The sequence below is a fragment of the Eucalyptus grandis genome, chromosome 1 (assembly GCF_016545825.1).
Source record: "Eucalyptus grandis isolate ANBG69807.140 chromosome 1, ASM1654582v1, whole genome shotgun sequence".
NCBI lineage: Eukaryota > Viridiplantae > Streptophyta > Magnoliopsida > Myrtales > Myrtaceae > Eucalyptus > Eucalyptus grandis.
This window is the reverse complement of record NC_052612.1, coordinates 19,189,171-19,215,396: the sequence shown is the minus strand read 5'-3', so window position 1 is coordinate 19,215,396 and position 26,226 is coordinate 19,189,171. Positions and strand designations below refer to the sequence as shown.

The window sequence follows — 26,226 nt, the reverse complement described above, 5'->3', positions numbered from 1 at the left end:
ATGGTTTTTGAAGTATCTAGAAACAGATAAAGCAGGAAGGACCTTCCTAGTACAAGGTCAGAAATTGAAGGCTTTCAATGACTCTGAACAAGTCTCGGTTTGGAGAACACGAAATTGTTCGAGATCACTGCTGAAAGCTGACTCTCCAATAGCATATTAAAAGCTTTTTTCAGATTGTTGCACCACGAGTTGAATACACTGATGGGTAAAAGAACAGAACCGCCATGTCAATGCAACTATGCTGACAAGTAATATTCCAAGCCAAACCTTTACATGAAGAGATTCGCCAGTAGGTAGTCCAAACCAAGTAAGATCGACGATGCAAAATGTCGAGCTAAGTGTTAAATATCATAAATACCTTCAGAGAAAGTAAGGGATAGGGTATGAATCCAAGTGGCTCAAGCTTCGAGCCATTAAAAGTCCGATGGCTGGAAAGGTCCCCTGAAGTTTGCAGCCCGGTGGCCGTCGGCAATGAGGTTCGAGAGATGAGAAATTGGTGCATATGCAGCGTCTAATGCAGCATTTATTTTCATTCCTTGTTCTTCCAATGAAAGACAAGCAAGATTACCGTCAGGTACAAGATGTGGAGCAGACCTTACCGCCTCTTCTGATCCAACAAAACCGACAGGAATGGCCAGTAGCTTGTCAGATTCAGCTCTGTTCATCAACATTTTAGAACCACAAGTGCGAGCACAGTTATCATCACAACTCGAAGTTGAAACTACGTTGTTCTACTAGAATGCACACCGCGACTATCATGTTGTTATTGGTAGTGTGTTCTACCAATGGTAGCAATTTTGATCATCTAAATGGACGATTCCTATCAAAAGAATATTCAGGTCCTCTGAAGCAACACTTTTGACGAGGCAAAAAAACAATTTACGCCATGCCTCAGGCCACAAGCCATCAAAGGCACTTGCGCTCTCGAATGATGCATGTATTTAAATTAGTGCAAATGACAGAATTCCCCAAGTAAGATAGCGTGCACAAGCAGGTAATTTATATTAAGAATCCTATAAATGTAGGTAAGTAGCTTTCAGATTGAAATGAAAAGTTAAGCTAATCACTAGAGTAGGTACTATGTTTGACGCAATGGAGAAAAAGTAAACGATATGAGACAGAAACATCTCAAGAATCGAGTTTCTTACTTATTCCTGCAGTTCATCACGCTCATCGGAGAATCATCCTGATGAGAAAGACCATTCCTTGTGACAGGAGGCTGTGGAACTGTCTCTTCCAATTCCTTTGACATTTGTTGCTCTGCTGCACCATGAAAGGAAGGCGAGAACAATAATTTGATGTTATTGTGTTTTTTCTTGGCTATCCCTATTATTATGTTCGACGGGGTATTTATATAATGCTTTTGCTCGTGTTCAATTAAAAGATTAAAAGAATGGGTTGGTAACGCGTCTTGGGATGTTGCAATTGATTGATCGTGGAGGAATGTTTGTGCCCTTGGGAGTTCAAGACATGATATTAACTATCTCTAGTTTAATCACTGACCATAGCTTATATACCAATTACCTAAGCTTGTGGTATCCTCTCCATTGAAGTTTGATTTTTCTTGATCTGGCCAGCACAACGGCGCGTTTGGTAACGTTTCTGTTCAAAAATTGTTCCAGGGAATAGAAATAAAAAAATGTGTTTCTGTTCCGAGGAACAGTTTTTGAACAAAAGAACGCGTTTGGTAAGTGTAAAAAAAAAACTGTTCTTGAAATAAAAAAAGAATAAAAACACGTTTGGTAGAATGCAGTCAATTTATGTTCCTAAAATAGAAAAAAACAGAAACACGTTTGGTAAATGACACAAAATTTATGTTTTAAATTTTTCAAAAAAATGCTTTTCTTTGTTTAAACTTAATATTGAATTCTCATTCTTATGAAATGCTCATTAATTTTATTTTGTTCATTTTGAGTGAAGACAAACATTTTACAGAATAATAGATTGGTGCAGTCACCATTTTCTTAAATAGTAGTCCTGAAAGGCACAGCAAAATGATGGAATTTCCACATATCAAACTAATAGAATAATAGATTGGTGCAGTCACCATTTGTCTTTACAGAATCAGTACTCATTGGGCAGTTCAAGTGTATTCCCTCCATACATATATGTATAAACAGAAGCCAAAAATTCTCGCATTTTCACGTCCATTCTTGTGCCGGTTGGAGCAGCTTTAAGGAGCGACTGCAGCAGAGAGACGACTGATGAGAGATGAAAAGCATTAACGATCGACTCGAAGCACCTGAACCCACCGCCGAGCTAACATGAATTCGTTCATCTGTGCAATTTGATGCAGGAGTTGACTGATCTTCTGCGCAGTCCAAAAGATTAATCCTGAGTCAGTGGTCGTAAAGAAGATAGATGCTTCTGTACAACTAGATGTGAGAAGCCATGCTAAACAATGAAAGAGTTCAGGAAGGCGAAACAGACCATAGAATTGCAATATTGAACATCCAAAAATGTGTCGTTTGTACAACCGAAAACTCCCTATTGACATCGACTCGAATCTTCAACAAAGCGATACACAGTTCTTGACTTCTCATTTTGAGTGATAGCTACGCGAGTAGATACTATGAATCCGGGGATCCTACCGCACATCAGTAACCGGACAGATACGAGTTCTCACATGCTCAACATGAGATATTCTGTACCCTTTTACTCGTATTCTGTTTTTCGAATTGCATCGTTTGATCAGTTAAGCCTTTTTGGTTTTTTCTGCAGAAGAACAAATTCTAATCGAACACGCATCGGCTTTGCACGAGTGACAAACCAAAGTAGCATTTTCTCATAAGTTTATATGGATCTACATCGTTTTGCTGCCTCTGACATTGTTTTTGCTCCAAAATCCAGTAGGATCCTAATTCTCAGGACCCTAATAAGGTTGTCTGAATCTTCTGACATTGAAAGCTCTAGTGCTTGAGAAACAACTAAACCGTCTTTCAATTCCCACCCTCGCCAACAATTTTCTAGACCATCGACGACATAAGCCTGCTAAATTCTCCCTTGTTTTGTTCTGCTCAGTTCCTTTTCTCATTCTACATGCTGAAGAAGCACATGAATCTGTGTAAGCCTTGAAAAACCCAAAAGAGAAAAGCAATTACAGCTAGAAACAGGGGCGAACCCAGGTGAATTCTTTTAGCTCCGAATCATCAGCTCTACCATGCGAATCAAGAACTAGCTGAGTGACCAAGAAATTGAGAGTGCCCGTCCGTTACCTGGTCCTTGTCTCTGATGAGGAGGAGGAGGGGGTTCTCGCTCGCCTCCGCCACGGGGACTCTGTCCCTGCTCCACCACCACCGCCTCCTCCTGCTCCGCATTCTCGCGTACGCCAACGACAGCAGGATTACCGCCGCCACTCCGGCCGCCGCCGCAGCAGAGCCGAACGACTAGAAACCTCCCGCGACGAGCGCGCAGTGGCGGACTCTCGAAGCAATCCCGCGGACGCCGGACCAGAGGATTCCGCACGGCGGACGGCTCAGTAGCGGCGACGGCGGCGGCTCAATCTCTGTCCCGTTAAGAGGAGGAGTAGGCGAGGAAGAAGACGACGATGGCGACAACGGAGACGAGGAAGAGGGAGGTGAAGTGGGATGATGTGGTGGCGGTGGCCGTGGGAGACGGTCGAGGCCATCGTGGTGGAGGGAGGGAACACGGAGGGGAGGGACGGTGCTGAAGTCCGAGGAAGTCGTCTCTGCCGACGCCGTCGCCGCCGCCGTAGATTTGGGCGAGCAACGCTCGCTGAGGCTGAGCTGTCGCTCGAGCGAGCGTCCCTGCTGTCGGCGAAGGTGGCTCAGATTTGCGAGGGGTGGCTCTCGCCGAAGCCCTCGTCGAACGGAGAAGGAGGAGCAGCAGAAGGTGGCTCAGATTTGCTAGCGTACCTGGATTCGGAAGCTTTAGCCGGTGAAGGAGCACCACCTGTCGATGTCGGAGAGTCAGCCGAGTGGGGAGGCGCTGGAGAGTCAGCGGAGTGGGGAGTCGCCGGAGAGTCAGCCGAGTGGGGAGGCGCCGGAGAGTCAGAGTGGGAGGCGCCGGGGAGAGACGCCGGAAAAGGCAGAGCTCGAACGAAAGAGAAGGGCACGAAAACGGGGCTGGAAGCCCGCCCAGCCACGGCGAGGCTCGCCGTGGTTGGGCGTGGCTCGGGCTCGCCGGATCTGGGCGAGCCCGAGCTCGCCCAGCCATGGCGAGGCTCAGGCTCGCCGGATCTGGGCGAGCCCGAGCTCGCCCAGCCAAGGCGAGGCTCGACGTCGCTGGCGCGGGCGAGGCCGAGCCTCGCCGCCCTGCCGTCGGAGCCGAGCACCTGCGCTCCGAAGACCGCAGCTCGACGCCGTCCCGATCTCACCACGCCATTCGCATCGCCGTCCGCCAGTCTTTGCCCGCGTCGCCCCATGTCGATCCCGAAGCCTCTAGTGCCGCGCCGCCGTCGCACCGTCCTCCAGAGCCCCTCGTCGGAACCCTAGCCGAAGATCTCCCCTCGAGCGAGGCCGAGCCTCGCCTTGGCTGGGCAAGCTCGGCCTCGCCGGGGCCGGAGGCCGGCAGTCGCCGGCCATGGCCGAGGCCGGCGACCGGCCAAAGAAAAAAGAAGAAAAAAAGGAAAAAAAAAAGAAGAAGAAAAGAGAAGAGAGCGTTTGTTTTTGGCTTTGAAGAAGTGTTTCTTTTCTCCAGTTTTGTTCTTTTTTTGTTTTTGTTCGATTTTTTAGGGCTTCAAAAAAGAAAAAGAAGTGTTTCTGGATTCTAGAAGTGTTAACTTTTTTTTGGAATGTTTTTTTTGTTTCAATTTTGTTTCGGAAACAAAAAAAAAAAAAATAGAAACGCAAACAAACGCGTTTTTTTTTTTTCTAGAAACAAAAAAACACAAAATCTGTTTTTAAACACCTTTGAGAAATGAAAACATGCAGGACCTAAATTGACACCAAAAAATTTCACAAACGAATAAAGAAAAGCCAACACGCAGACGCGTTTCTGCTCCTATTCCCTACGCACGAGTCCCCAGAGCAAGTAACATCATTTCCCACAACTTACGTCAACACCAGACAGAATCGTCCCCACCAGCAGACGTTTACTTTAACTGCTCCATGATTCCCAGCGGAAGCATCCCCTATTTTCCTCCTCCTCCCCTACATTTCTCTATTCTTGAAATTGCCCAATTCGCACGAAATTTCCTGGATGCCTCTCTCTCGTGCCCTCATTTTTATGGGCTTTGTATTTATGAATATTAGAGAATTTCCTTTTAAAAGATTTTTATTAGACATATTATTAGATATTAGGGACATTGCTTTGACATTTGATTATCTCCTAGGATTTCCTTGTCAGATTAAAATAACTAATTTGCTTGTTACATTAGATTACTTCCTTTCATGTATATATTGTTTGGGAATACAACCTCTTAATTATAACACATTATAAAGATAAATTATTAGGTAAAGATGTAACATTTCAGTATTTTCATTTTCGACAGCAACCACAAGTCATTGTCTTCAATAGTGCCCCATAGGCATCTGCTTGTCATAGTCACAAATATGGTCACGTTATCTCTAAAAGTAGCTTTATCTTGCAAGTCAATGGTCTCTCCCTAGTTGCTAGAGGAAGTTGCCATCTCTCTAAGGCCTCATCAGTCATGTCGGAAATATCATTGTGCTGGTGAAGTCTATTAAAAGTCGAGCTTCTTTTTTCTCTAGCTTCACTCGTTCGTGCATCTTTCTTGATCGTGGTCATTTGGCTCTGTTACTTCATTAAAATCAAACTACTATCGGTTTGTTGGTTTTGGTCTTAGTTTCTTTTTCATTCATTTTCAATTTTATGTTTTTTCCTTTTCAATTGTGAAAAAAAAAACAAAAATAAAGCTTTCTATGGTGCTATTAATGCTCCAATTTGCAACAACTACGTGCCATAGACGTGTTAAGTTTTTGTTTCTATTGTGAGCGTCATCGACAAGCGAAGTTACTGTCAGATGTCTAGGCAGGATTTGCCATGCGTCGATTGCTCCTTTAGCCAATCAACATGCATTTCTATCGAATATAGTATAAGTTGCATAAAGGGAGAGAAAGTATGGTAATAATCACTTGGACGGGAAAAGGTGGGCCATGGTATTTGTCCGACGTGGACGATGGATCAATCTCCTACGCCTACACTTCGCTTTTTCTTTTCTTTCTTTTAATTTAAAACCCTTTCGGATTTTTTTCCTCTTTTTATTTTCCTTTATACTACTTTTTATACCACTCCAAGTAAAGACAACGCCCATTTTCTATCGTTTTACTTCTGCCTTTTTTCCGTTTTCTTCCTTTTTTATCGAGTTTAATACCAACATTACGCATCTACCATCTGGAGACGAAATTCTGTTTTTATTTTAAATGGGATTTTGTGAGGGGACCTCCACAATGATAATTTTGCATTCTCTAGTCAAGTAAACTAAAAGCTATTACATATACTTTGGTCTTAGGCTTAGGCTTGATTGGAATATGTTCAATGTTTTTCATGTGATTGATTGACCCAATATAGTCAACTAGCATGTTGTATATAAAAGGTGAAATCCTAATATTGATACAATTCTAGAGTTTATATTTTTTTGCTTCTTTCATAATGTTATAAAATTTTACAAATAAAATTCAAATATAAGTAAATCATTTTATTTATCTTCTTGAATCTACATATTTAATTAAATAGTTGGATATAATATCTATATTTGTTGCTTTTAACCGTTCTCTGCATGGTTTATGTTGATGTATGAAGACACCATTGATCACATCATGACATTGGTATTATGATTTTAAAATAAGGTGAACCAAAAGCATTTTCAAGGGATCTCAAGTTCTAGTCTCAACATCTTAGGCATATTTCTTTTATTTTTCCTTTTTTTCTTAGAAAACATAAATATGGTCTTTTGTTTCGACTGAAAAATTATGATAAAAAAGAATGTCACTTTGTTGCGCAATGTTGCTGATTTTTCTTGGAATTTTCAAAAGTGGTATAAGTCAAATTTGGTGACTAATGACGTCCCGAAAATTGACGCTAGAATGCACTTAAAAGTTGGGCGACGAGACCACTCCCATGTGAAGCTTCCTTTCAGTTGATTCCCTCTTCCCTGCTCCCACTTCTCACGCTCCTCTTCAACCTCTTGCGATGAACGGTTCCATCATCTCATGGCTTCTTGCAATATCCACGATCTCCATCTACTTCGACGTTGTTGGAGCTTCAGCTTCAGCCCAGTGTCTCAGCGTTGATCAGAGATCGCTCTTGCTTGAGCTGAGAAAAAGCCTCGTCTTCAATGCCTCTAAGTCTTCCAAGCTAGTACAGTGGGACCGAAGCGCCAGTTCATGGAGCGGCGTGACGTGCGAGGACAGCCTCGTCGTCGGTCTCGATTTGAGCAATGAGTCAATCTCTGGGGGAATCAACGGTTCGTCGAGTCTCTTCAAGCTTGAGTTCCTTCGGAGCCTAAACTTGGCTTTCAACGACTTCGACTCTTCAGCAATTCCGTTCGGCCTCGCGAATCTCAGCCGCTTGGTACATCTCAACTTGTCCTATGCAGGATTCGCCGGGCAAATTCCAGTTGATCTATCACGCCTGACGAAGCTACGTACTCTTGATCTTTCTGGTCTATATTTCATTGAACTGCCTTTGCTGAAACTGAAGAAGCCCTCTTTACGGTCGCTGATTGGGAATTTGGGAGAGTTGAGGGAGCTGTACCTTGATAAAGTCGATGTGTCCGCTGAGGGAAGTGAGTGGTGCAACACGTTGTCCTCTTGAGTGCCAAAACTTGAGGTGTTAAGCATGTCTTTCTGTTCTCTATCTAATCCTATTGACACTTCTCTTATGAGTCTTGCTAATTTGTCGGTCATTCAACTTGATGGTAACAACTTTTCCACCACAGTTCCTAGTTTCTTACCGAATTTTTCCAGCTTGAAAACACTGAGCCTGCGTGAATGTGGCCTGTGGGGAGAATTTCCTCAAAAAGTTCTCCGGTACAAACACTTCAAACCCTTGATCTCTCATCTAACCAACTTCTTCAGGGTTCTTTGCCCGATTTTCCAGAGGATAGTTCTCTTGAGACCCCGGTCCGAGTAAAACGAATATTTCGGGGGAGGCTTCAGATTCAATCAGTAATCTAAGAAAATTGTCAAGATTAGATCTGTCTCGTTGCAAGTTGAGTGGGTCGATCCCAAGCTCGATGAAGAACCTGTCGGAGCTGACTTATTTGGACTTGTCTTGGAATAATCTTACTGGTTTAGTTCCGCCATACGGCGCATCCAGAAATCTGACCCAAATAATATTATCCAATAATGCTTTAACGGGTCAGATCCCCTTTGTTGGCTGGGAAGATTTTTTGAATCTTGAATTTCTGGACCGCGAAACAATTCATTGGAAGGCCACATTCCCCAGCTCTATTTACACTTCCCCGATTGAAGACAATAATGCTTTCACACAATACATTTTCTGGTCAGCTTATCATAAATCTGAATGCCTCTTCATATCAACTGGACTTTCTTGATTTGGGCAGCAATCAGTTACAAGGGTCAATACCAGCATCCATATTCAAATTACAAGAGCTTAATTACCTCTCACTTTCTTTCAATAATTTCAGTGGCACAATAAATATTGATGCACTAGAGGGATTCAGAAATTTAACTTATCTTGATCTATCATATAGTGGCTTGTCCATTAATGCTATGCCATCTGCTTCTACTATTACATCCTCTTTCCCTGATTTTCTCGTTAAAATTGGCTTCCTGTCAGTTGACGACATTGCCTCAGTTTTTGGCTAACCAGTCCAATTTGGTCTACCTCGACCTCTCGCACAATTATTTTCGAGGGGAGATACCACAATGGATATGGACACCAAAAGATCTTCAATTTCTTAACCTTTCCTCTAATTTCTTTGAAGGTTTCGAAACACCTCCGAGCAATCTTACTTCTGTTCTGTCTGTCATCGACCTCCATGCAAACATGCTTAGAGGAAATGTGCTACCCTTGCTATCATACGCTTTGTACTTGGATTTCTCAAGTAACAACATTACTTCCGTTATTCCGGATAACATCGGTGGATACTTATCAATGACGGGGTTCTTCTCTCTTTCAAAGAATAATTTCCATGGGTCCATCCCAAAGTCAGTTTGCAAAGCTCATTATCTTGAAGTGCTTGACTTATCGCATAACAATCTGAACGGAACTATTCCTGATTGTTTAATGATGGCATCCCTTAATGTATTGAATCTAAGGAACAACCAGTTGAATGGTGATATTCCGCAAAACATCCTAGGAACATGCGGTTTGAAGACATTGGATTTGAGTGAGAATTTGTTGCAGGGGCAAATTCCATTGTCACTGGCAGGTTGCACAATGTTGGAGGTTATGAACATCGGGAACAATAAGATAGACGGGACATTTCCATGCCATTTAAAGGCTATATCAAGTCTCTGTGTCCTTGTTTTACGATCCAACAAATTGCATGGGGAAATTGGATGTCCACAAAGTCCTAGCATTTGGCAAAAGCTACAAATCATTGACCTGTCTTCAAATAATATTGGTGGCATATTGCCTGCCAGTCTCCTCACATCTTGGGAGGCTATGAAGGCTAATGTAGACTTCAATCACTTACAATATCAATATTCCCAAATGCGTGGGGTCTATTATCAAGATACGATGAGTGTAACCTTGAAAGGTCTATAGGTAGAACTCGTCAAGATTTTGACTGTTTTCACATCAATCGACTTCTCGAGCAATAGATTGGAAGGTCCAATACCAGACACCATTGGAGATCTCAAAGCACTTTATTTCTTGAACCTATCACATAATGCAATATCGGGTTCAATCCCTCCTGTTTTGGGAAATCTGCATCAACTTGAGTCATTGGACCTATCATGGAACTACCTCAATGGAAGCATACCGGCTCAGCTTGTGAATCTTGATTTTCTTTCGTTCTTGAACCTCTCAAACAATCAACTTGTAGGAAGCATCCCGACAAGCTGACAATTTCTCACGTTTTCCAAAAGTTCTTTTGAAGGAAACCTCGGATTGTGTGGCCTTATGCTCAACAAGAGTTGCTCAATTACCACGAACGGGATGGAAGAAGCTGGTGACGATCGCAATAATGATGACGGTGAGAAGATGTGGTTTTACATGAGCATGTCACTTGGATTCGTTGTTGGCTTTTGGGTATTTTGTGGTCCATTAGTCTTTATCAGATCATGGAGGTTTGCTTATTATCGATTCTGGGATATAGTGCTGTTCAAACACTCATGTCCATGAAGATTTCCACCGTATCTTAGTTATTGAACTTGAATAAGAATATTTTCATCCTTTCTTCTCTTCATATTTCTTCCTCGCTATTAAAATGACGATTCTGTTTATTGATCTATAGAACTTTTGCTTAACAATGGGAGAAATAGAAGTAGGTATAGAAATAAGAATATGACATAACTATTTAACTATTTTCCTGGAGTTCTGAAATGAAGAAAAGTGCAATGAAGAAAATTCTTTAGTGAGGATTGTTATAACTAAGATGGAATGCTTATATTATTAGAAAATTCCCCCTCCCCCACATTTTACTTTTTGACAGTTTTTCGATTTGATTGTAATTTTTATACAAATTTAGGACTTCTAACCAAAAAAATTTCTAACTAATATGGTAGGCCTATGGTATGTGTGAGTTCATCTAGAGATTACAAAATATTAAAAAGATTAAAATTCACGAGCCAAACTTGATCCAGAGATGTTGATTTTCATGGAGATCAAGTTCGAGTCTGAGTGTCCAGTCTTGGATTTTAGATTCCAGTTCGATTCAAAAATTAAACTACATCAACTCGACGAGGCTTGAGTACAGCACTCTTTTCAGTACCTGCTGAAAAATCTTCCAAACTCTATTTAGATGTCAGTCTTGGTCTGCACTGGACATTCTTCTAAGAGAATCTTGCACAAGGTCAGGACATTGTGCAAGATGGCATTACCTAGTGGGGACATAGAAAGAAAATTGGGATATGGTAAATTACCTTCCATCTACCATGGAAGTCCGCCCAGCGATAAGATTCCCTTTTTAGAACCACAATACAAGTACAACATAAGTGATCGGAAGGTGCTTTATTTTAGAGATCAAGTGATATTTCCAAAAACCTTTTGTTCATTAACTGAATTTATCTTCAATCCAATGAAAAAAAAAAGGCCCATTGACATGAAAACCGAATCTATCTCCGATTCAATCTTCGCTTCAATGGCTGCGATGATAATGGACCAAACATAAAAACTTACGCATCTTGATGAGCAAATCTCAATCCTTCTAACACTAAAACACTCTTTAATTATGGGCATCAATTTTACCATCTCTATTTTCATCATTGACTAGCTTAGATCCAAATTCCCAAAGCTGGTCATGTCCAATCGAATTGGAGTTTTGATTTCTTGGTTTGGCCAACGTCTGAAATTAAGAAAAATTGACACCAATATAAAGAGCCGACAAATAAAAACGCGTTTTTGCTCCTATTCCCTACGCATGGCCCACAGAGAAAGTAACATCGTCAGTCCCACAACTAACGTTAACGTTAGACAAAATCGTCCCCACCGGGAGGCGTTTGCCATTGACTACCGCTCCCTCTTTCCAAGCTGAACCATTCCCTGTTTTTCTCCTCCTCCTGTCTGCAATTCTCTGTTGTTAAATCGCCCATCTCAACCAAAATTTTCCAGATCCTCTCTCACAGATCATCATGTCTAAGGCTTTGTTTTAAGTTTATTTATTGAGATTTGAGAAATCTCTATTAGAGAATATTGTTAGAAATGTTATTTGGTATTAAGGATATTTTTGATATTTTATGATTTCTTAAAACAAATAGTTTCCTTGTTAGACTAAGATAACTTATTCTATTGTTGGATTAGATTATTTCCTAACCTGTACATACTATTCGGATATAAATACCCTTGATCTCTCCCTCTCTTTTGAAGATCGTAGAATATTTACACAATCTAAATGTAATAGAATATCAAGAAAAGTAATATAGTTTTATCTTTATTCTTGCCTTAGTCTTGAAGAACAAAAGCCTTGTCTCTGCCATCGTTGTTTCCATCTTGTCAGTAAGACCACCACCGTTCGGCGGTCCAAGTCCTCTGTTTATTGTCCACCTATCTTCATCCTCGAGAGTGGCCACAACCAATTGTCTTCAAGATAATCATTATCGGCCACAGCGCGTCGCAGTCACGGATCTACTCTAGTTGTCTTTGAGAGCAGCTCTATGTCGTGAGTATCTTCGTTATCCTCACGGGAAGTTGTCATTTCATTGCGACCTAATCTTATCGCTGCCATCCTTGTGCTGGTGAAATCTGCCAAAAGACAAAGCTGTTTTCTCTAGCTTCACTCCATCGTGCATCCTTCTCGATTGAGATAATTGGTTCTGCTTTTCCATAAAATCAAACTTTATCCTCGATTGTTTTGTCTTATTCTCTTGTTCTTGTTTATGTACTTTTCAATTAAAAAAACAAACAAACAAACAAACAAACGTGTTTTCTACAGTGTGCCATCAGTGCTACAATGTTCTTGTTTTTTCTCACTAATCTACATGAACTAGCAAACTGTATCCTTTATGCATGAATAAAAAGCAGTAAATGTTTGATCTTTCCCGGAAAAAAAATTGTGTCTTTTTGACGTGAGAAGCATTGATCAAAGGTCGAAGCTTTAGATTATTTTCCATGAATCATAGCAAAACAGATGATCAAAATTCTTCCAAGCGAGACAAAGCCTAACCTAGATGCAAGGAATTAAAGTCAAGGGCCAATCGCCATGATCAAGAGCACAAGGGGACATTAAACCCCACATGCAATCAAACGAGGAGGGGGCACGATCAAGAGCACCAAGGGGACCGGCCATGAACAACATGCAAAGGAATCATCAATCCGACCCGATTCAATGTTAACATGCAAAAAGATCATCCATATGATTCTATCAAGGGCAAATCCACGCAAAAAGAGATTAATCTAAGTAATAAAGATGTGACCTTTCTCTGATTAAGTTCATGCATGGGGGAATCGAAACATGGTAATCTCTCAATCCTATTAACATGAGAAATTTAGGGACAAACATGGAATCAATAATACCTAAACGTAAATCATGATCAATACTTGGCCATAGACATGCAATTGGATCATGGACACGAATAGATGAATATGTGCTCAAGACTAGATGGAAATTCAATTCCTAGGTGTAAGGGATTTTATTTATTTATTTATTTATTTATTTTGGGTCCGAAAAGCAAATTTTATTGAATTAAGGAGTCCTAAAAACAAAAGAGCCCATCGAAGGGGCATCAAAATAATGTAAATTCCTAAGGTCTTGAGGTGGATTGATAGCCCAATTTGAGAAAAGGGTATTATGTCTCTAGGCTTTAGACTGCAGCTTGGTTAGCACTTCTCCCCACATAGGCTACGGTAGTGTTAGGAAGTCGGCCCAATAAGTCGCGAGCTTCCAAGATAAGAGCAGTGGCTTCCCATAAATTCTTATTTGAGTACTTGATGGGGTTGACTATTTCCAAACAATCTAACTCAAACTCAAGGCTTCACTTTTTCTCTCTTGCATGTGCTTCATCCCTTGAAAAGATATAGGGCTTCTAGTTGAACAGGGGATGAAGCTGGACAGATCTAGCAGAGCCATCACAAATAAACCCCAAATCATCTTGGATCAAGCATGAAACTGTTTCCGTTAGAAACCCATCATGTAAGAAGCATTAGTGTTCATCTTCAGAGTATTCTGCCTTAGTGGGAGCCAAGCATGAGATAAGTCCTGTTCATCGAGTTGGAAATTGTTTCTTGGGGGTTCCATTTTCTGAAGTTGCTGATTATATTGAGGGTTGAGTCAACTAAGGCTTTTGGATTTGTTTAAAGCTGGAATACAAAGTTGTTTCTCGCTTCCAGATGCACCAGCAAAGTAGCCACGGTTGTGTCAAAGGGAGGTGAGTTGTTTTTAAATGTTTGAGAAAATTACACAACCAACCTTCTATTTGTGAGACACTATAACTCGAAATATGGATTTGGATGACAAGATTTGTCTAAACGGAAGTAGTCTAAGGGCAACGTAGAAGGAGGTGCTCCATTGTCTCAACTTCTCATGGTGATAGGATGGGCACCCCAAGTCAGGTAATATTCTTCACCTAAGCAAGTTGTCGTTAGTGGCAAGGCGTTTTGGTAAATGCCCCACAGTACGATTCTGACTTCTTTTTTTTTTGGGGGCTCTTTAATTGCCAAATTTGGTTCCATGCGGGGTAGCTGGAATGACTTGTGATGTTGAGTGATTTTTCTTTGTGCTCACATCCAATTATATGCACTCTTCACTGTAAAAATCCATTATTTTGTAATAGTCCATACCAAATTGTCCTGAAGAGTTTGAGCATTTAAGGGTACTGATAGGATGTCATTCATAATCTGTTCATCAAATAGTTGATGGAGAGTCCGCTTTTCCCATCTGTTTTCCTATTGTAAAATCAATTCAGCAACTGTAAGTGTCGGAAAAACAGAAACTATATTTAAAAAGCGCAATAGCATTTCAAGGTGATTAAAAACACTTTGAATGGACATTCGAGAACACCACAACCGTGAGTGTGGACACTGGGATTGGAGGATTGGACTTCACAATTGGACTCCTCTACATGAACAATTCGTGAATTCTTTGATTCAACGAGGCAGATTCGTTTCGAGGTCGATATGGACTCAAAAGACTTAAGTTTTCAGGCACTAAAACAATCATCTTTGAGTGTACTTTCCAACAATATATTGCTCGCATGCTGATTTCCAAAACATATCGTGCTCATTCAACAATACATTGCGCAACTTCCTACCTACTGCTAATGCATATTGACTTGATTTTGCAGCAATGTTAGTGATTTACTTTGGGATAATTACAATATAAGCATCATAATTTTCGCGTAACACTTACTTTAGTGTTATAACTTTTTATTAATCACTTGAGTTTCATAATTTTACAAAAAAAAAAAAAAGGGGGTCTTTTTTAGTACCATATCTCTCAATTGTCCAGTGTCCTAACGCAGGCATTGGAAATATATCATGACATGATACTTTGTAAGGAATATCTTCAAAAAATCATGATACTCAAGTGAGAAAAAGTATATGACACTAAAATGATACTTAAAAAATAGAAAATTATGGCACTTAAGTTAGTGTTGTACGAAAGTTACGATCTACAATTAATGGTCTAATAACTAACCGATTATGTTCTATAATTTCTACATAAAACTAAATCATGGTATGAGTGGTGGTAATCTATTATTGGGTATGGTAGAATTGATATTTCTTTTATAACTTTCATATAGTTATGTGTCCACTTGTGAATTACTAAAACAAGAGCTAATCTACTATTAGATTTGGGGATATACACACCACAAATGTCATTGTACAATGCTCACTTGAGTGTCAAATTTTTTTCATCCAGTTTAGTGCCATAAATTTTCCAAATAGCAAGAAATCTAATGTGGCATGTCACTTATATTGATTGTTTTTAAAATATTTTAGCACTCAAGTAATCCATTAAAAAATTATATGACATTCAAATAATAAAAAAAAAAAAAAGTTATAGCACTCAAGTGCATTTGAATGATTAGGGAAATTTTTAATAATAATAATAATAATAATAATAATAATAATAATAATAATAATAATAAAATAATATGAGATGTGATGACTGTAATAATAATAGTAATAATAATAATAGTTTAGTAATAGTAATAATAATAATAATAATAATAATAATAATAATAATAATAATAATAATAATAAAATCCTAATAATAATAATAATAAGAATAAATAAATAATAAAATAAAATAATAATAATGATGATGATGATGATGATGATGATGATGATGAGAAAAGACAGAGGAAGAAAGATCATTTTTGAAGCCCATTCGATCATTGAGTTTAAATTTGGCCCGATAGCTTGATCCAAACCCCAACTCAAGCCCAAACCCATTTGCTCATGAATGTGACCCATAAGACTTCAACGTGTGGGCTCGCTTGACCCATAAACTTTCATTCCTCGATTTCCAAATCGGAGCCCATTTCGGATTTCCCTCAGGAATCGATTTCCAGAGACTTCTTTCTCATTTCTAGCTCATCACCGCCCCAGGCGACGTCGCCATCGCCGGACGGCCGCCTCCCGGGAAGCCCCTTGTTCAATTCTGTTTCGTGGCCGTGAAGATTGAAGTGGCCGGAACTCGCTTGAAGCTCTTCTACCGGTCTTCATTTTAACCAACGGCGACGATCATGAGAGCTCCCTTAGTTGATCAGACTGCCGACAGCGACTTAGCTTGGCTTCATTGATGAGGTAATCTCCGATTCTCCATAATGCTGCGATTCTGACGAAGGTGAAGCGAATGAAAAGATCATTTGGCTTCGATTAGGATCGGTCATGTTAGAGTCATGTATTTGATTATGAACTTCACATGTTAATTTCGTTTGCCTAAGGTCACGAATACGAGTTTGAAATCGCAAAAATCTGCTCCAATCGGTTGATGCAATCTGTTGTTTATTAGGCAATCGGATTAGTTTTGTCCTTTTCGGAATCCGAAAGTATGCTGACATAAATTGAGTGATAGTAATTGATTTTCAAGTCACTTAAGCATGAGTTCTGATGTTTTCACAATGGCCGAATACATTTCTTAACCATTATAATTCTTCGTTCTGTGCTACGTTGCCGGCGATTTCCATGGTAGTGGGCGATGAGTGTATGATCTGGAGTTATTGTTCTCGACCTTCAGCTCTGGTGACATTCTTGACCAAGGCTTCAATCAGTTGTTTTTGCGAGTTGTACGAAGATTATAATAAAGGCGGAGGCTGGGGATTGTGACTGAAGTTGTTTGCGTAGGTTGATGGCTAAGTTTGTCCATGTGCAGCCTGGAGTCTGGGTGTCTTGATCCCAAATCATAGCTTTGAAACTCATGTAGTGTTTTGAGTATAATCTGGTGGTTCTTGATCTGTAAGAGGAAATGGTCAAGAAGGACAAATATCAGTGAATGAAAGAAAACAAGAATAATGTACCTCGTGCCAGAACTTCTTGTTACCTTGTGCTTCCAAACCGTCGTCAACCTCCAAGTCCATCGTGAAAATCTACCTCTGCAATCTCTGCGACGAAACCTCACGGTCCCTCTCTATACATCTTCATGCTCGTATTTAATAATGTGCGCAACAATCGCGAAGTAAGCAGCTTCCTGTTCGCAGATCTAATTTCGTTCGATGGAAAGCTTACCGGGCCGGGCCTAATTTGGGCCCAAACTGATCATAGCTTTGAACCCAGTCAAGTTAGGCCCAGAACAACACCGATCCAAGCGTCTCTTCCAGTTGGTGGCTTTACTACTGCGAGCACTGCGGGATCTGCAGGTCCAGGAAGTCCCTCGTCGCTTCTCACATCCAGTCGCGCCACGAGGTGAGTTCTCTTCCCTTCATTGCCTTCCGATGCTTCCCAAGCAGCTCGGTTCATTTTGGGCCGCGAGTTCCGGCGCTACGATTTGACTGGTTCGATCGGCAATTGCTGGTTTTGCGTTTGTGGAATATGCTCGGGTTCGAATGTACGCCGCGATGGGGACCGATGTGAAGTGGTTTTCGTGTTGCTTCGGTCTTTACCAGGATGATGTGGAAGCGGCAATGGCTCAGGGTGTCGAGGGGAAGAAGGGAGCGAAGGCTAATAATACCAGCGAAGAATGCGGCGCCACTTTTAAGAAACCCGCGTACTTGAGGCAGCATATGCAGGGCCATTCGCTCGAGGTATGTTGAGTTCTCTGTTTTGTTATTGATGCTGCAACATGAAAGCAAGTTCTTTGAAAATTTTAATCAAGTTTCGATTAGATTACACCTGTCATGGAGGTGGTCGACTGTGAGGTACAGTTTGTAAAGTGGACAGGTTCTGATCACGGTCGCACCGGTCTTGTTGAGCAGATGGTTTTGATGCGCAACGCTGGGTTGTGGTCTTTGCCATCAAAATTTTCACATTTGTAACTTCTAATGAGGCGTCAGAAACAGCAATTCGGATATTTATCGTTGGGGATGTACATGATTTTCTGGCCCGTCAAATGGTGATTACCCATAAATATAGTGCTGTAATCTTGTGGAACATCATAAAATGGAAGCACCATTGAAAAAGCATCAATCTTTTAGTGTGTTCTAGTCTCACAGGTAAATATTTTATGATAAAAAAAGTTTTGATTTTGGTTGAAAAATGAAGCTGTTTTCTTCCTTTCCATTTGTCTACTGCGAGTTTGGCTATACTGAAATCAAGACCTTGCAGGATAAAGTATGTTGGCTCATCTGATTATGATATGATAATGGCGTGAAGCATTGGATCCCATCGAAAAGAACTCCAAAATGCAAGAAGCTGCAATCTTGTATCTTGATTGGACTAGTATCAGGTCGGGGGACCACCTGAGAAGATCCATCAAGTCAACCTCAGTCACGCATGTTCTATCTTGAGGTTTGAAGCACCGTTCATTTTTTATTTTTTTTTTTCCTATTGATGTCTAGAGATTTGGCATGCTTGGATCTATTTGTCAATATGCTAAATTCATTTGCAAACGCCTTTCAAGTGTTCTGTAGAGGATTGCTCTGCCAGCTATAGAAGAATAGACCATTTGGCTTGTCACTTTCTTCAGCATAAAGGCAAGATTTTCAGCTGTCTTGTTGATGGTTGCGATAAGTCATTTGCATATCAAGGGAACATGAAGAGGCACTTGAATGAAATTCACAATGATGAGGAACCATCGACGTCTGGTGAATGTAAGAGTCTGAAGCAGCATGTTTGTCCGGAGGTTGGGTGTGGAAAGGTTTTCAAGTTTGCATCGAAGTTGCGAAAGCATGAGGATTCTCATGGTGAGTCACTTAATTATGAAGGTGTCTTGGTGAAGCCGAATGATATCTATGAACTGTTTAACATGCTATTCGATAATAACATGATTTCAACTGCTGCAGTCAAACTAGAGACTGTGGAGGCTTTCTGTTGTGAGTGCATGAAATACTTCAGCAATGTTGATTGTCTGAAGGACCACATGCGGTCGGCTCACCAATTAGTCAATTGCGACATATGTGGGACTAAGCAGTTGAGGAAGAATATCCAACAGCATCTCCTCATGCATGAGAATTCAGAAGCATTCAGATGTGAAGTCGAGGGTTGTCTCCGCATTTTTTCAACAGTAAGATGCAGTCACCTACTAAGTAGATTCTGGCTGGTTATGGATTATAATCTTTTGGAACTTTGAAACGTGAGCTCATTTATCGTGTGCCTTCTAAGTGTACATTAGCTGATTATTTTCTTGTTGACAGAAATCAAATTTACGTCAGCATGTGAAGGCTGTTCATCTTGGGGTGAGGCCATTTGTTTGCGGCCGTAAGGATTGTGGCAAGAAGTTTGCATATAAGCACGTGAGAGACCATCATGGGAAAACTGGTTGCCATGTTTACACTTCAATGAGCCCCATTCTCTCGTTCTCTCAAATATTGAAATCCAATTTTACTGCTGTTGAAATCTGGCTTTTTACCACATTAGAGTTGGATGATTCTCATTCCTAGCAATTTGGCTCCTTGGGTTCAGGGTGATTTTGAGGAGTTAGATGAGCAATTTCAATCTAGGCCCAGAGGCGGAAGAAAGAGGAAATGTCCAATGATCGAGTCCCTACTGCGAAAAAGAGTTACCCTACCCAACGAGCTAGATTTCCTTTAGGATTAGTGGCCGGAGTCTCTCGGTAGCACTTGGCAGCAGCTGAGGGTTATGTATAGGAGCTGTGGTTTTTGGCTTTATAGGCTGAGCAAAGGTGACAAATTCACTCATCATCCTCCTGTTGCCTGTTTGTAGTTAGTAGATAGAGCTTGCTATTGTTTTGTGTATGGAGATAAGAGAGCGAGTTAATAATCCTTAGCAAAAGATGCTTGTGATGGGCTACTGTCAGCTGTAAATCATGCAAATGCAATAGTAAAATTCAATTGAACCATTGGTCTCATACTAATCTGTCCCTGTTCACTTGATCAATTTCTATTGTTGAACAGTTTAAAAGTCCAGGCCGATATTTTTCCTCCCGAGATTGTTGAAGGCTTGGAAGTCGGATTTGTACTCTCTTGTCTGGTAACTTTTAAAAGAAAAGTAATAATTGTTTATAAAAATAATGTCTCTTAAGCACATAAAATTTCTTACTTCTAATTTAAATGTCAAGCTAAATCCCAAGAAAGCTAATGTACGCATTTCCAGGGGATAAAAATGACCTCACCAAATGTCCCAAACATATGACGGAGTTACTCGGGGGACGAAAGTGACCATCATTATCTTTTTCCATAGCGGATGATGCAGGTGCTTTAATTTGTTCTTAAAATTAATAAAAAATAACAAATTAAAAACTAAAGTGTTTTTGGCCAAAACATGTTGGAAAGTAAACCAGAGTTTTAAGGGATGAAAAAACTGTTAAGTGCCAATGAAAATATTGAAAATGGTTGAATTATAGAATCATCTTCATCAGATCATTGCCTAAGATCGTCTCTTGAAGAGTCTTTCGTGAGCGTCACCCAAACCCCAATTATGAGCCCAGCGATGGTTACTGCCTGGAATCTGGTCCAGATCGAGGTTGGACGACCCCAACCAGTGGACCAGATTGGGTCCTATGGCTGCAGCCATGGATGCCCACGAGCTGTTCGGGTAGAGCTTCAATGGATGTGAGCTCTATCCCAGAGGGCAGCACAGCCACCTTGAGCTTTAGGCTCGCACCACAGGAGTTCTCACGGCCGCGAGCAATACCTCGACTGAGAGAGTGTGTGTGCAACGAGGGGGATGGGCTTGTCGGTGACGATTAAAAGCGGTTTCAGCCGAGTTTTCAACTGCGCTCATGAGCGTTGCGATGGTGTCCAAAAACTTTTTCCTCTTTGTAGCCCAGAAAACGAGAAAATTGCAACGGGACTATCACAAACAATGCCCTGTAAAGTAGCACACAAGGAAAATGGCGTCGGAGCCTGTAATATTCTTTGAAATTCAAGATGCATTTGTTTTAAGATAAATTCAATATGTGAAATGTATTTTTTTGAAAAATTATTTGTTATATCAGTTAGAAAAGTTAATCAACAGAAAATGTTTTTATGATCAATAGCAAGCTATGCCTAACTATTTTCGTTTGTGATAGAAATATATTTTGTTTATTTATTTTTGTAAGCAACACAAAATATTATTTCTCGAAAAAATGTATTCTAAATTTTGTATTTTCTGTGGAACAAATGCAACTTTAAAATCATTGATTTGCTTTTTAAGCTTGCGACTACCCCTCCAAGAGGATACTTGCTACATCAAGACAAGGGAAGTGCGGCTGTGTTCTTGTTTCCTGACGATGATGAGTCATTTATAATAAGAAACAAGTGTTTAACCTTACGTCTAGCCCAAATAGAATAATTTTCCTTTCAATAGTAAATTTGTAATACCATTCCTGAAATTTCAAATAACGGTGTATATTGATGATTCTGCAACAATATTAGTGAATTATAATTGTCAATGTTCTAGTTATATATTTACCACTTAAACTAAATCTCATCACGGTAAATGGTTGTCTAATATTGAGTTAGTGGATTGTAAAATTGTTATTTAATTGGTGACTTAACAATTATGCACCCACTTGTAAAATATAAAAGTTAGCGTCAATCAACTATAAGATTTGTGGACAATAAAATTGTTATTTCATTGGCAACATATACTTACGCGTCCATTTGTAAAATAAATAAATAAAAGAAAGTGGATATATAATATTGAGTCTATCGATGGTAAAATTGTCATTCCATCGCTAATTACAAATGAGCTAATCAACAAATTATTGATAGCTTTTTACTTACCATCAGTATTTTGAATTTATTATCAACATTACATAATTACAGTCCACGGAAAAATTTCTGTTTTATTCGTCAACAGAATTTTATAAATCACCGGATTGAGAAGCTGTGCTGAAAGGACAATTTTGCATTCCTAGTCGAGTCAATTGAAAACAACTAGTCGTTATGCTTGATTGTAGTTAGTAAGTTCAATGTTTTCCTCTCCATAATTTTCTAAGAAGGTGTGTACCCGTCGTGTACTGGCCGCCAAACTGGACCAGAGGCCTTCCCAGCTTTTTCTAAGATGGTGCATGGAAATTTTCGGTTTGAAAATTCCAATTCCGAAAGAATTTTCAAATTCTTGTTCAGTTCACGGGCTTGAAGTTGGACCTAGTTGACTGCATTTTATAAATTGCAGGGAGCTCACTTAAACGACAATTTAGCATTCTCTAGCTATTGCGTGAAGTTTGGTCATTATGTTTTATTAGAGTAAGTTCAATTGTTTTTCCTTTCCATAATTGCCTACTATTGAAAAGTCTGTCAATTAGAAACATTCTTTACATTTGGATAAAATTAAAATTCTTTACGCATGTGCTTGTTCTATTCGGGAACGGAATTTTATAAATCACCGAATCGGGGACCTCACTTAAACAATAATTTTGCATTCTCTAGTCAAGTCAACTGAAAGCTATTGCACGTAGTTGGTCGTCATGCTTTATTGGAATAAGTTCAATTGTTTTTCCTCGATGTTATTGTCTATTGTCGAAAAGTCCTTCAATCAGAAAAGTTCTTCAACTTCAGACAAAATAAAGATTCTTCACACAAGTGCCCACCAAATTGGACCAAAGGTGTTATCTTCCAGCTCTTACTCTTAGAAGGTGCATTGAAATTTTGGGTTTGAAAATTTCAATCCTGAAAGGTTTTCGAATTCCGGCCCATTTCATGGGCTTAAGGTTGGACCTGGTTTGATTGGTTCACTGCATCGTTGGTTTGACTAGTGATTACTATCGCTTTCAAGTCAATTGTCATGTTGTTTGAAAAATACGGTCCTCTAATTTCAATTGGCTGCAATAACATTTTGTAAGTTTTCTAAAAATATCAAATCCCAGCGTTAATAAGATGCTCTTCGTCTATCATGGACTAGTTCCTTGTGGCAGCACAGCAAAGAAAATGCAAGTTTTAAGCAAGCTAGCCAATTACGAGTAGCAGCCGAAGTGACATCAAAAAATGAAACCGAGCATGTTACAAATTTATTGGTCTAAGAAGATTTTTCTAATTATGTTTTTGAAACTGAGTTGTTGAGGTTGGTTAATTCTTGGAATGATAAAATATGTAAGCAGCAAAGAAGGCTTTAATGATGGTAAGAACAAAGAGAACGTAAGTAGTAGTAGCTCACCAAGGGTTGCCAAAGTACTTGCGCCCGATTCCCTCCATTTAATGTGCCAATTGTTCCAGTGGTATATGGCCACTCGCCTAAATTACTCGGTCATGTAGCTGGAGCCAATATGGAACCTGACATCCTTAGTAATTTTATTGCGCAGTGTCGCGATTTTTCTCAGTAATTTTCGAAGTGAAATAAGTCAAAAGAAACTAAGGTGGGAAAGTGAGAGATGCGAGAAAGGGTGGAGGATTTCGTGGCTGCAGCCACCACCAGCGATGATTGGTGAGGGTTAGAAAATTTGAAGAACTTATCACAGGCTTGACTTTCGGCACCAAAGTGGTAATCGCTTGCCTTCTTGAGGACGCAATCGCACAAATATTAAGAATTAGAAGATTAAAAATATATTTAACCCAATTCAAAGGAATAATAATGTGTTTGGTATGATCTACAATTTTTTTTTTGTGAAATAAAATTTCTTTTAATTTTATTTTTTTAGATTTTTCATTTTTTCCTCTCTTCCTCTGGTGGTGGCACTGGTGATCGGTGATCGACAACTGGCAACTAGCGACCAGCAACTGGCAACCAAAGACCAATGATCAGCAGTGGCTGCCGGCGACTAGTGGCGGTGACGGTGACCGGTTAGTAGAGGAGGAAGAAGAAAGAAAGAAAATGACTTATTCCAAAAACTGTTTCTAAGAATAAGAAGTAATTTTTTTTTAACTTATTGTTTCTATTTCAAATCTATTTTCTAATCACTTTTCTATTTTAGGAAATAGAAAAAATTAACTAACTTTATTAAACGAAATTTTATTCTTTTTCTATTCCAAGGAACAAAAGAATAGAAAAATTGAAATGCTACCAAACAGAGCCTAACAGGCTAGTGGCCTAAGAAAATAAATGTTGGTAAATTATAGAATTATAATTAACTTCAAGGAATCAAATAAAGCTGGTACTTTAAAAAAGAAGAAGAAGTGATTGTGCGTTACTAACGTACAGACCAAGCAAGTCATCGGTCAATTTTTGTTACCATCGGGGTCTTACAATGGCAAACTCTTAAAAAAATTCGACTGTATGGAATACCGTTCCATATTGTGTTTCACGGCCGAAATTGTCCAAAACATGATCCTATTTGTAGCCCAGAATTATTAAACAAGAAGATTGCAAAGTGGCTATTAAATAAATTGCCCTGTACAGTGGGACCGAAGAAAATGCCATGTAAACCATGTACTCTATTCTTGGTCGTGATGAATCGTCTAAAAATCATGACAAAATGTCTAATATTCTGTTCGGCCCATACATAATAGCTTCCATTCAATAATAAACCTGTAGCACCATCCATAAATTTTATATAACGGTGGTTCATCGTCCAACTTGCTACCTATTGATTAAGTAAATTGACTTGTTTGTGCAAACTTATGATTGTCAATGTTCTAATAACTTACCACCTACGCTACATATTTACTGTTTAGCTTGTGGATGGTAAAATAGTTATTTCATTGATAACTTACAAATAGTTATGCGCCTTCATGTTTACACTCCAGTGAGCCCTATTCTCTCATTCTCTCAAATATTAAAATTCAATTTTACTGCTCTTTTGAAATCCAGCTTTTTACTACATGAGATTTGGACAATCCTAATACTTATCAATTTGGTTCCTTCGCTTCAGGGTGATTTTGAGGAGTTAGATGAGCAATTTCAATCTAGGCCCAGAGGCAGGAGAAAGAGGAAATGTCCGGCGATTGAGTCCCTACTGCCAAAAAGAGTTACTCTACCCAATGAGCTAGATTTCCTTTCAGATTAGTGGCTGGAGTGTCTCGGGGGCACTCGGCATTAGCCAAGGATAATGCATAGGTGTTGAACATAAGGAATAACAACCTGACTGGAGGAATTCCACATGCATTCCAAGGCACATGCCTTTTGAGGACTTTGGATGTTAATGGTAATCTCTTGACAGGAAAGCTTCCGATTTCTTTGGCAAAATGTTCGACGTTAGAGGTGCTAGACATTGGAAACAATTGGATTAAGGATGTATTCCCGTGCCACTTGAAGAACATATCTACCCTGAGAATTCTTGTTCTGCATTCCAGAATATTCTACAGGCAAATTGGCTGTCCAGTCACTAATGGCACATGGAAGATGCTTCAAATTGTTGACCTAGCTTTCAACAATTTCAGCAGTATGCTTCCTGAAGATTTCCTGATGTCTTGGGAGGTCATGAAGGTTAATTCTCACTTTGACCATCTTTAATATCCGTTTTCTTGGGTTGAGCAAGCTCTATTATCAGGACAGCGTAAGCATTACTATCAAAGGTCTGCAAATTGAACTAGTGAAGATCCTAACTGTTTTCACCTCATTTGACTTCTCAAGCAGTAGATTGGAGGGTCCAATACCAGAAGCATTGGGAGATCTCTGAGTGCTCTATTTTATCAACCTGTCTCACAATGTGCTTTCAGGTCCTATCCCCCCCTCATTAGGAAAATACAGCAGCTTGAGTCCCTAGACTTGTCACATAACTACCTCGATGGGATAATTCCAATGCAGCTTTCAGATCTGAACTTCCTTTCATTCCTGAACCTCTCCTATAATCAACTTCTTGTTATGATCCCAGCATGGAAACAGTTTCTCACATTTTCAGAAGGTTCGTTTGAAGGTAACAAAGGACTATGTGGGTTTGCACTTGACAAAAGTTGCCCAACAACTGTCAACCCTGAAGAAGCAGATGCTGTTCCTACTCAAAGGTCCAAATAACGCGAGGACAATGGCTGGATTGACATGAAGTCGTTTTACATGAGCATGCCACTTGGATATGTTGTTGGCTTCTGGGTTTTCTGCCATATGCTGATATTTATCCAGCCGTGGAGGCGTGTATTATCAGTTTTGGGATGACTTACTTTTAGACTTTCACAATGTTATCATGTTCACTGAATTTCGGTCGTTATGCTTGATTAGAGTAAGTTCACAGTTTTACCTCTCCATGATTGGGCATTATAAACTGTCAATAGAACTGAGGATGTGCATCTAGTAGAAGATGATTGGACTTAAGAAATTCAA

At 39.8% G+C, this 26,226-nt stretch overlaps 2 protein-coding genes and 1 long non-coding RNA gene across 4 annotated transcripts; 2 read left to right on the top strand and 1 right to left on the bottom strand.

Moving 5' to 3' along the window:
- Window positions 1-1,985: 1,985 nt before the first annotated feature.
- Window positions 1,986-3,651, bottom strand: LOC108959204. Its single transcript, XR_005550272.1, has 2 exons — window positions 3,216-3,651; window positions 1,986-2,311 (listed from the first exon to the last, which is right to left on the bottom strand). It is a non-coding gene; the product is annotated as an uncharacterized LOC108959204 (long non-coding RNA).
- A 3,462-nt stretch (window positions 3,652-7,113) lies between these two features.
- LOC104423738 (receptor-like protein 43) lies at window positions 7,114-9,957 on the top strand. Its single transcript, XM_039317615.1, has 3 exons — window positions 7,114-7,708; window positions 8,873-9,567; window positions 9,658-9,957. The coding sequence occupies exons 1-3, from the start codon at window positions 7,114-7,116 to the stop codon at window positions 9,955-9,957; spliced, it is 1,590 nt and encodes a 529-aa protein (XP_039173549.1).
- A 6,065-nt stretch (window positions 9,958-16,022) lies between these two features.
- LOC104424623 (transcription factor IIIA) lies at window positions 16,023-19,957 on the top strand. 2 transcript variants are annotated; one of them, XM_039310741.1, is made up of 8 exons: window positions 16,032-16,299; window positions 16,868-17,114; window positions 17,193-17,397; window positions 17,598-17,735; window positions 18,256-18,438; window positions 18,539-18,833; window positions 18,933-19,153; window positions 19,284-19,957. In XM_039310741.1, exons 5-8 carry the CDS (start codon window positions 18,424-18,426, stop codon window positions 19,527-19,529), a joined length of 777 nt encoding a protein of 258 aa, XP_039166675.1. In that variant the 5' UTR covers window positions 16,032-16,299; window positions 16,868-17,114; window positions 17,193-17,397; window positions 17,598-17,735; window positions 18,256-18,423; the 3' UTR covers window positions 19,530-19,957. The 2 variants fall into 2 exon arrangements, with proteins under 2 accessions (XP_039166669.1, XP_039166675.1); XM_039310735.1 differs by lacking the exon at window positions 16,868-17,114 and having other exon boundaries at window positions 16,023-16,299; window positions 18,930-19,153.
- The last annotated feature ends 6,269 nt before the right edge of the window (window positions 19,958-26,226 follow it).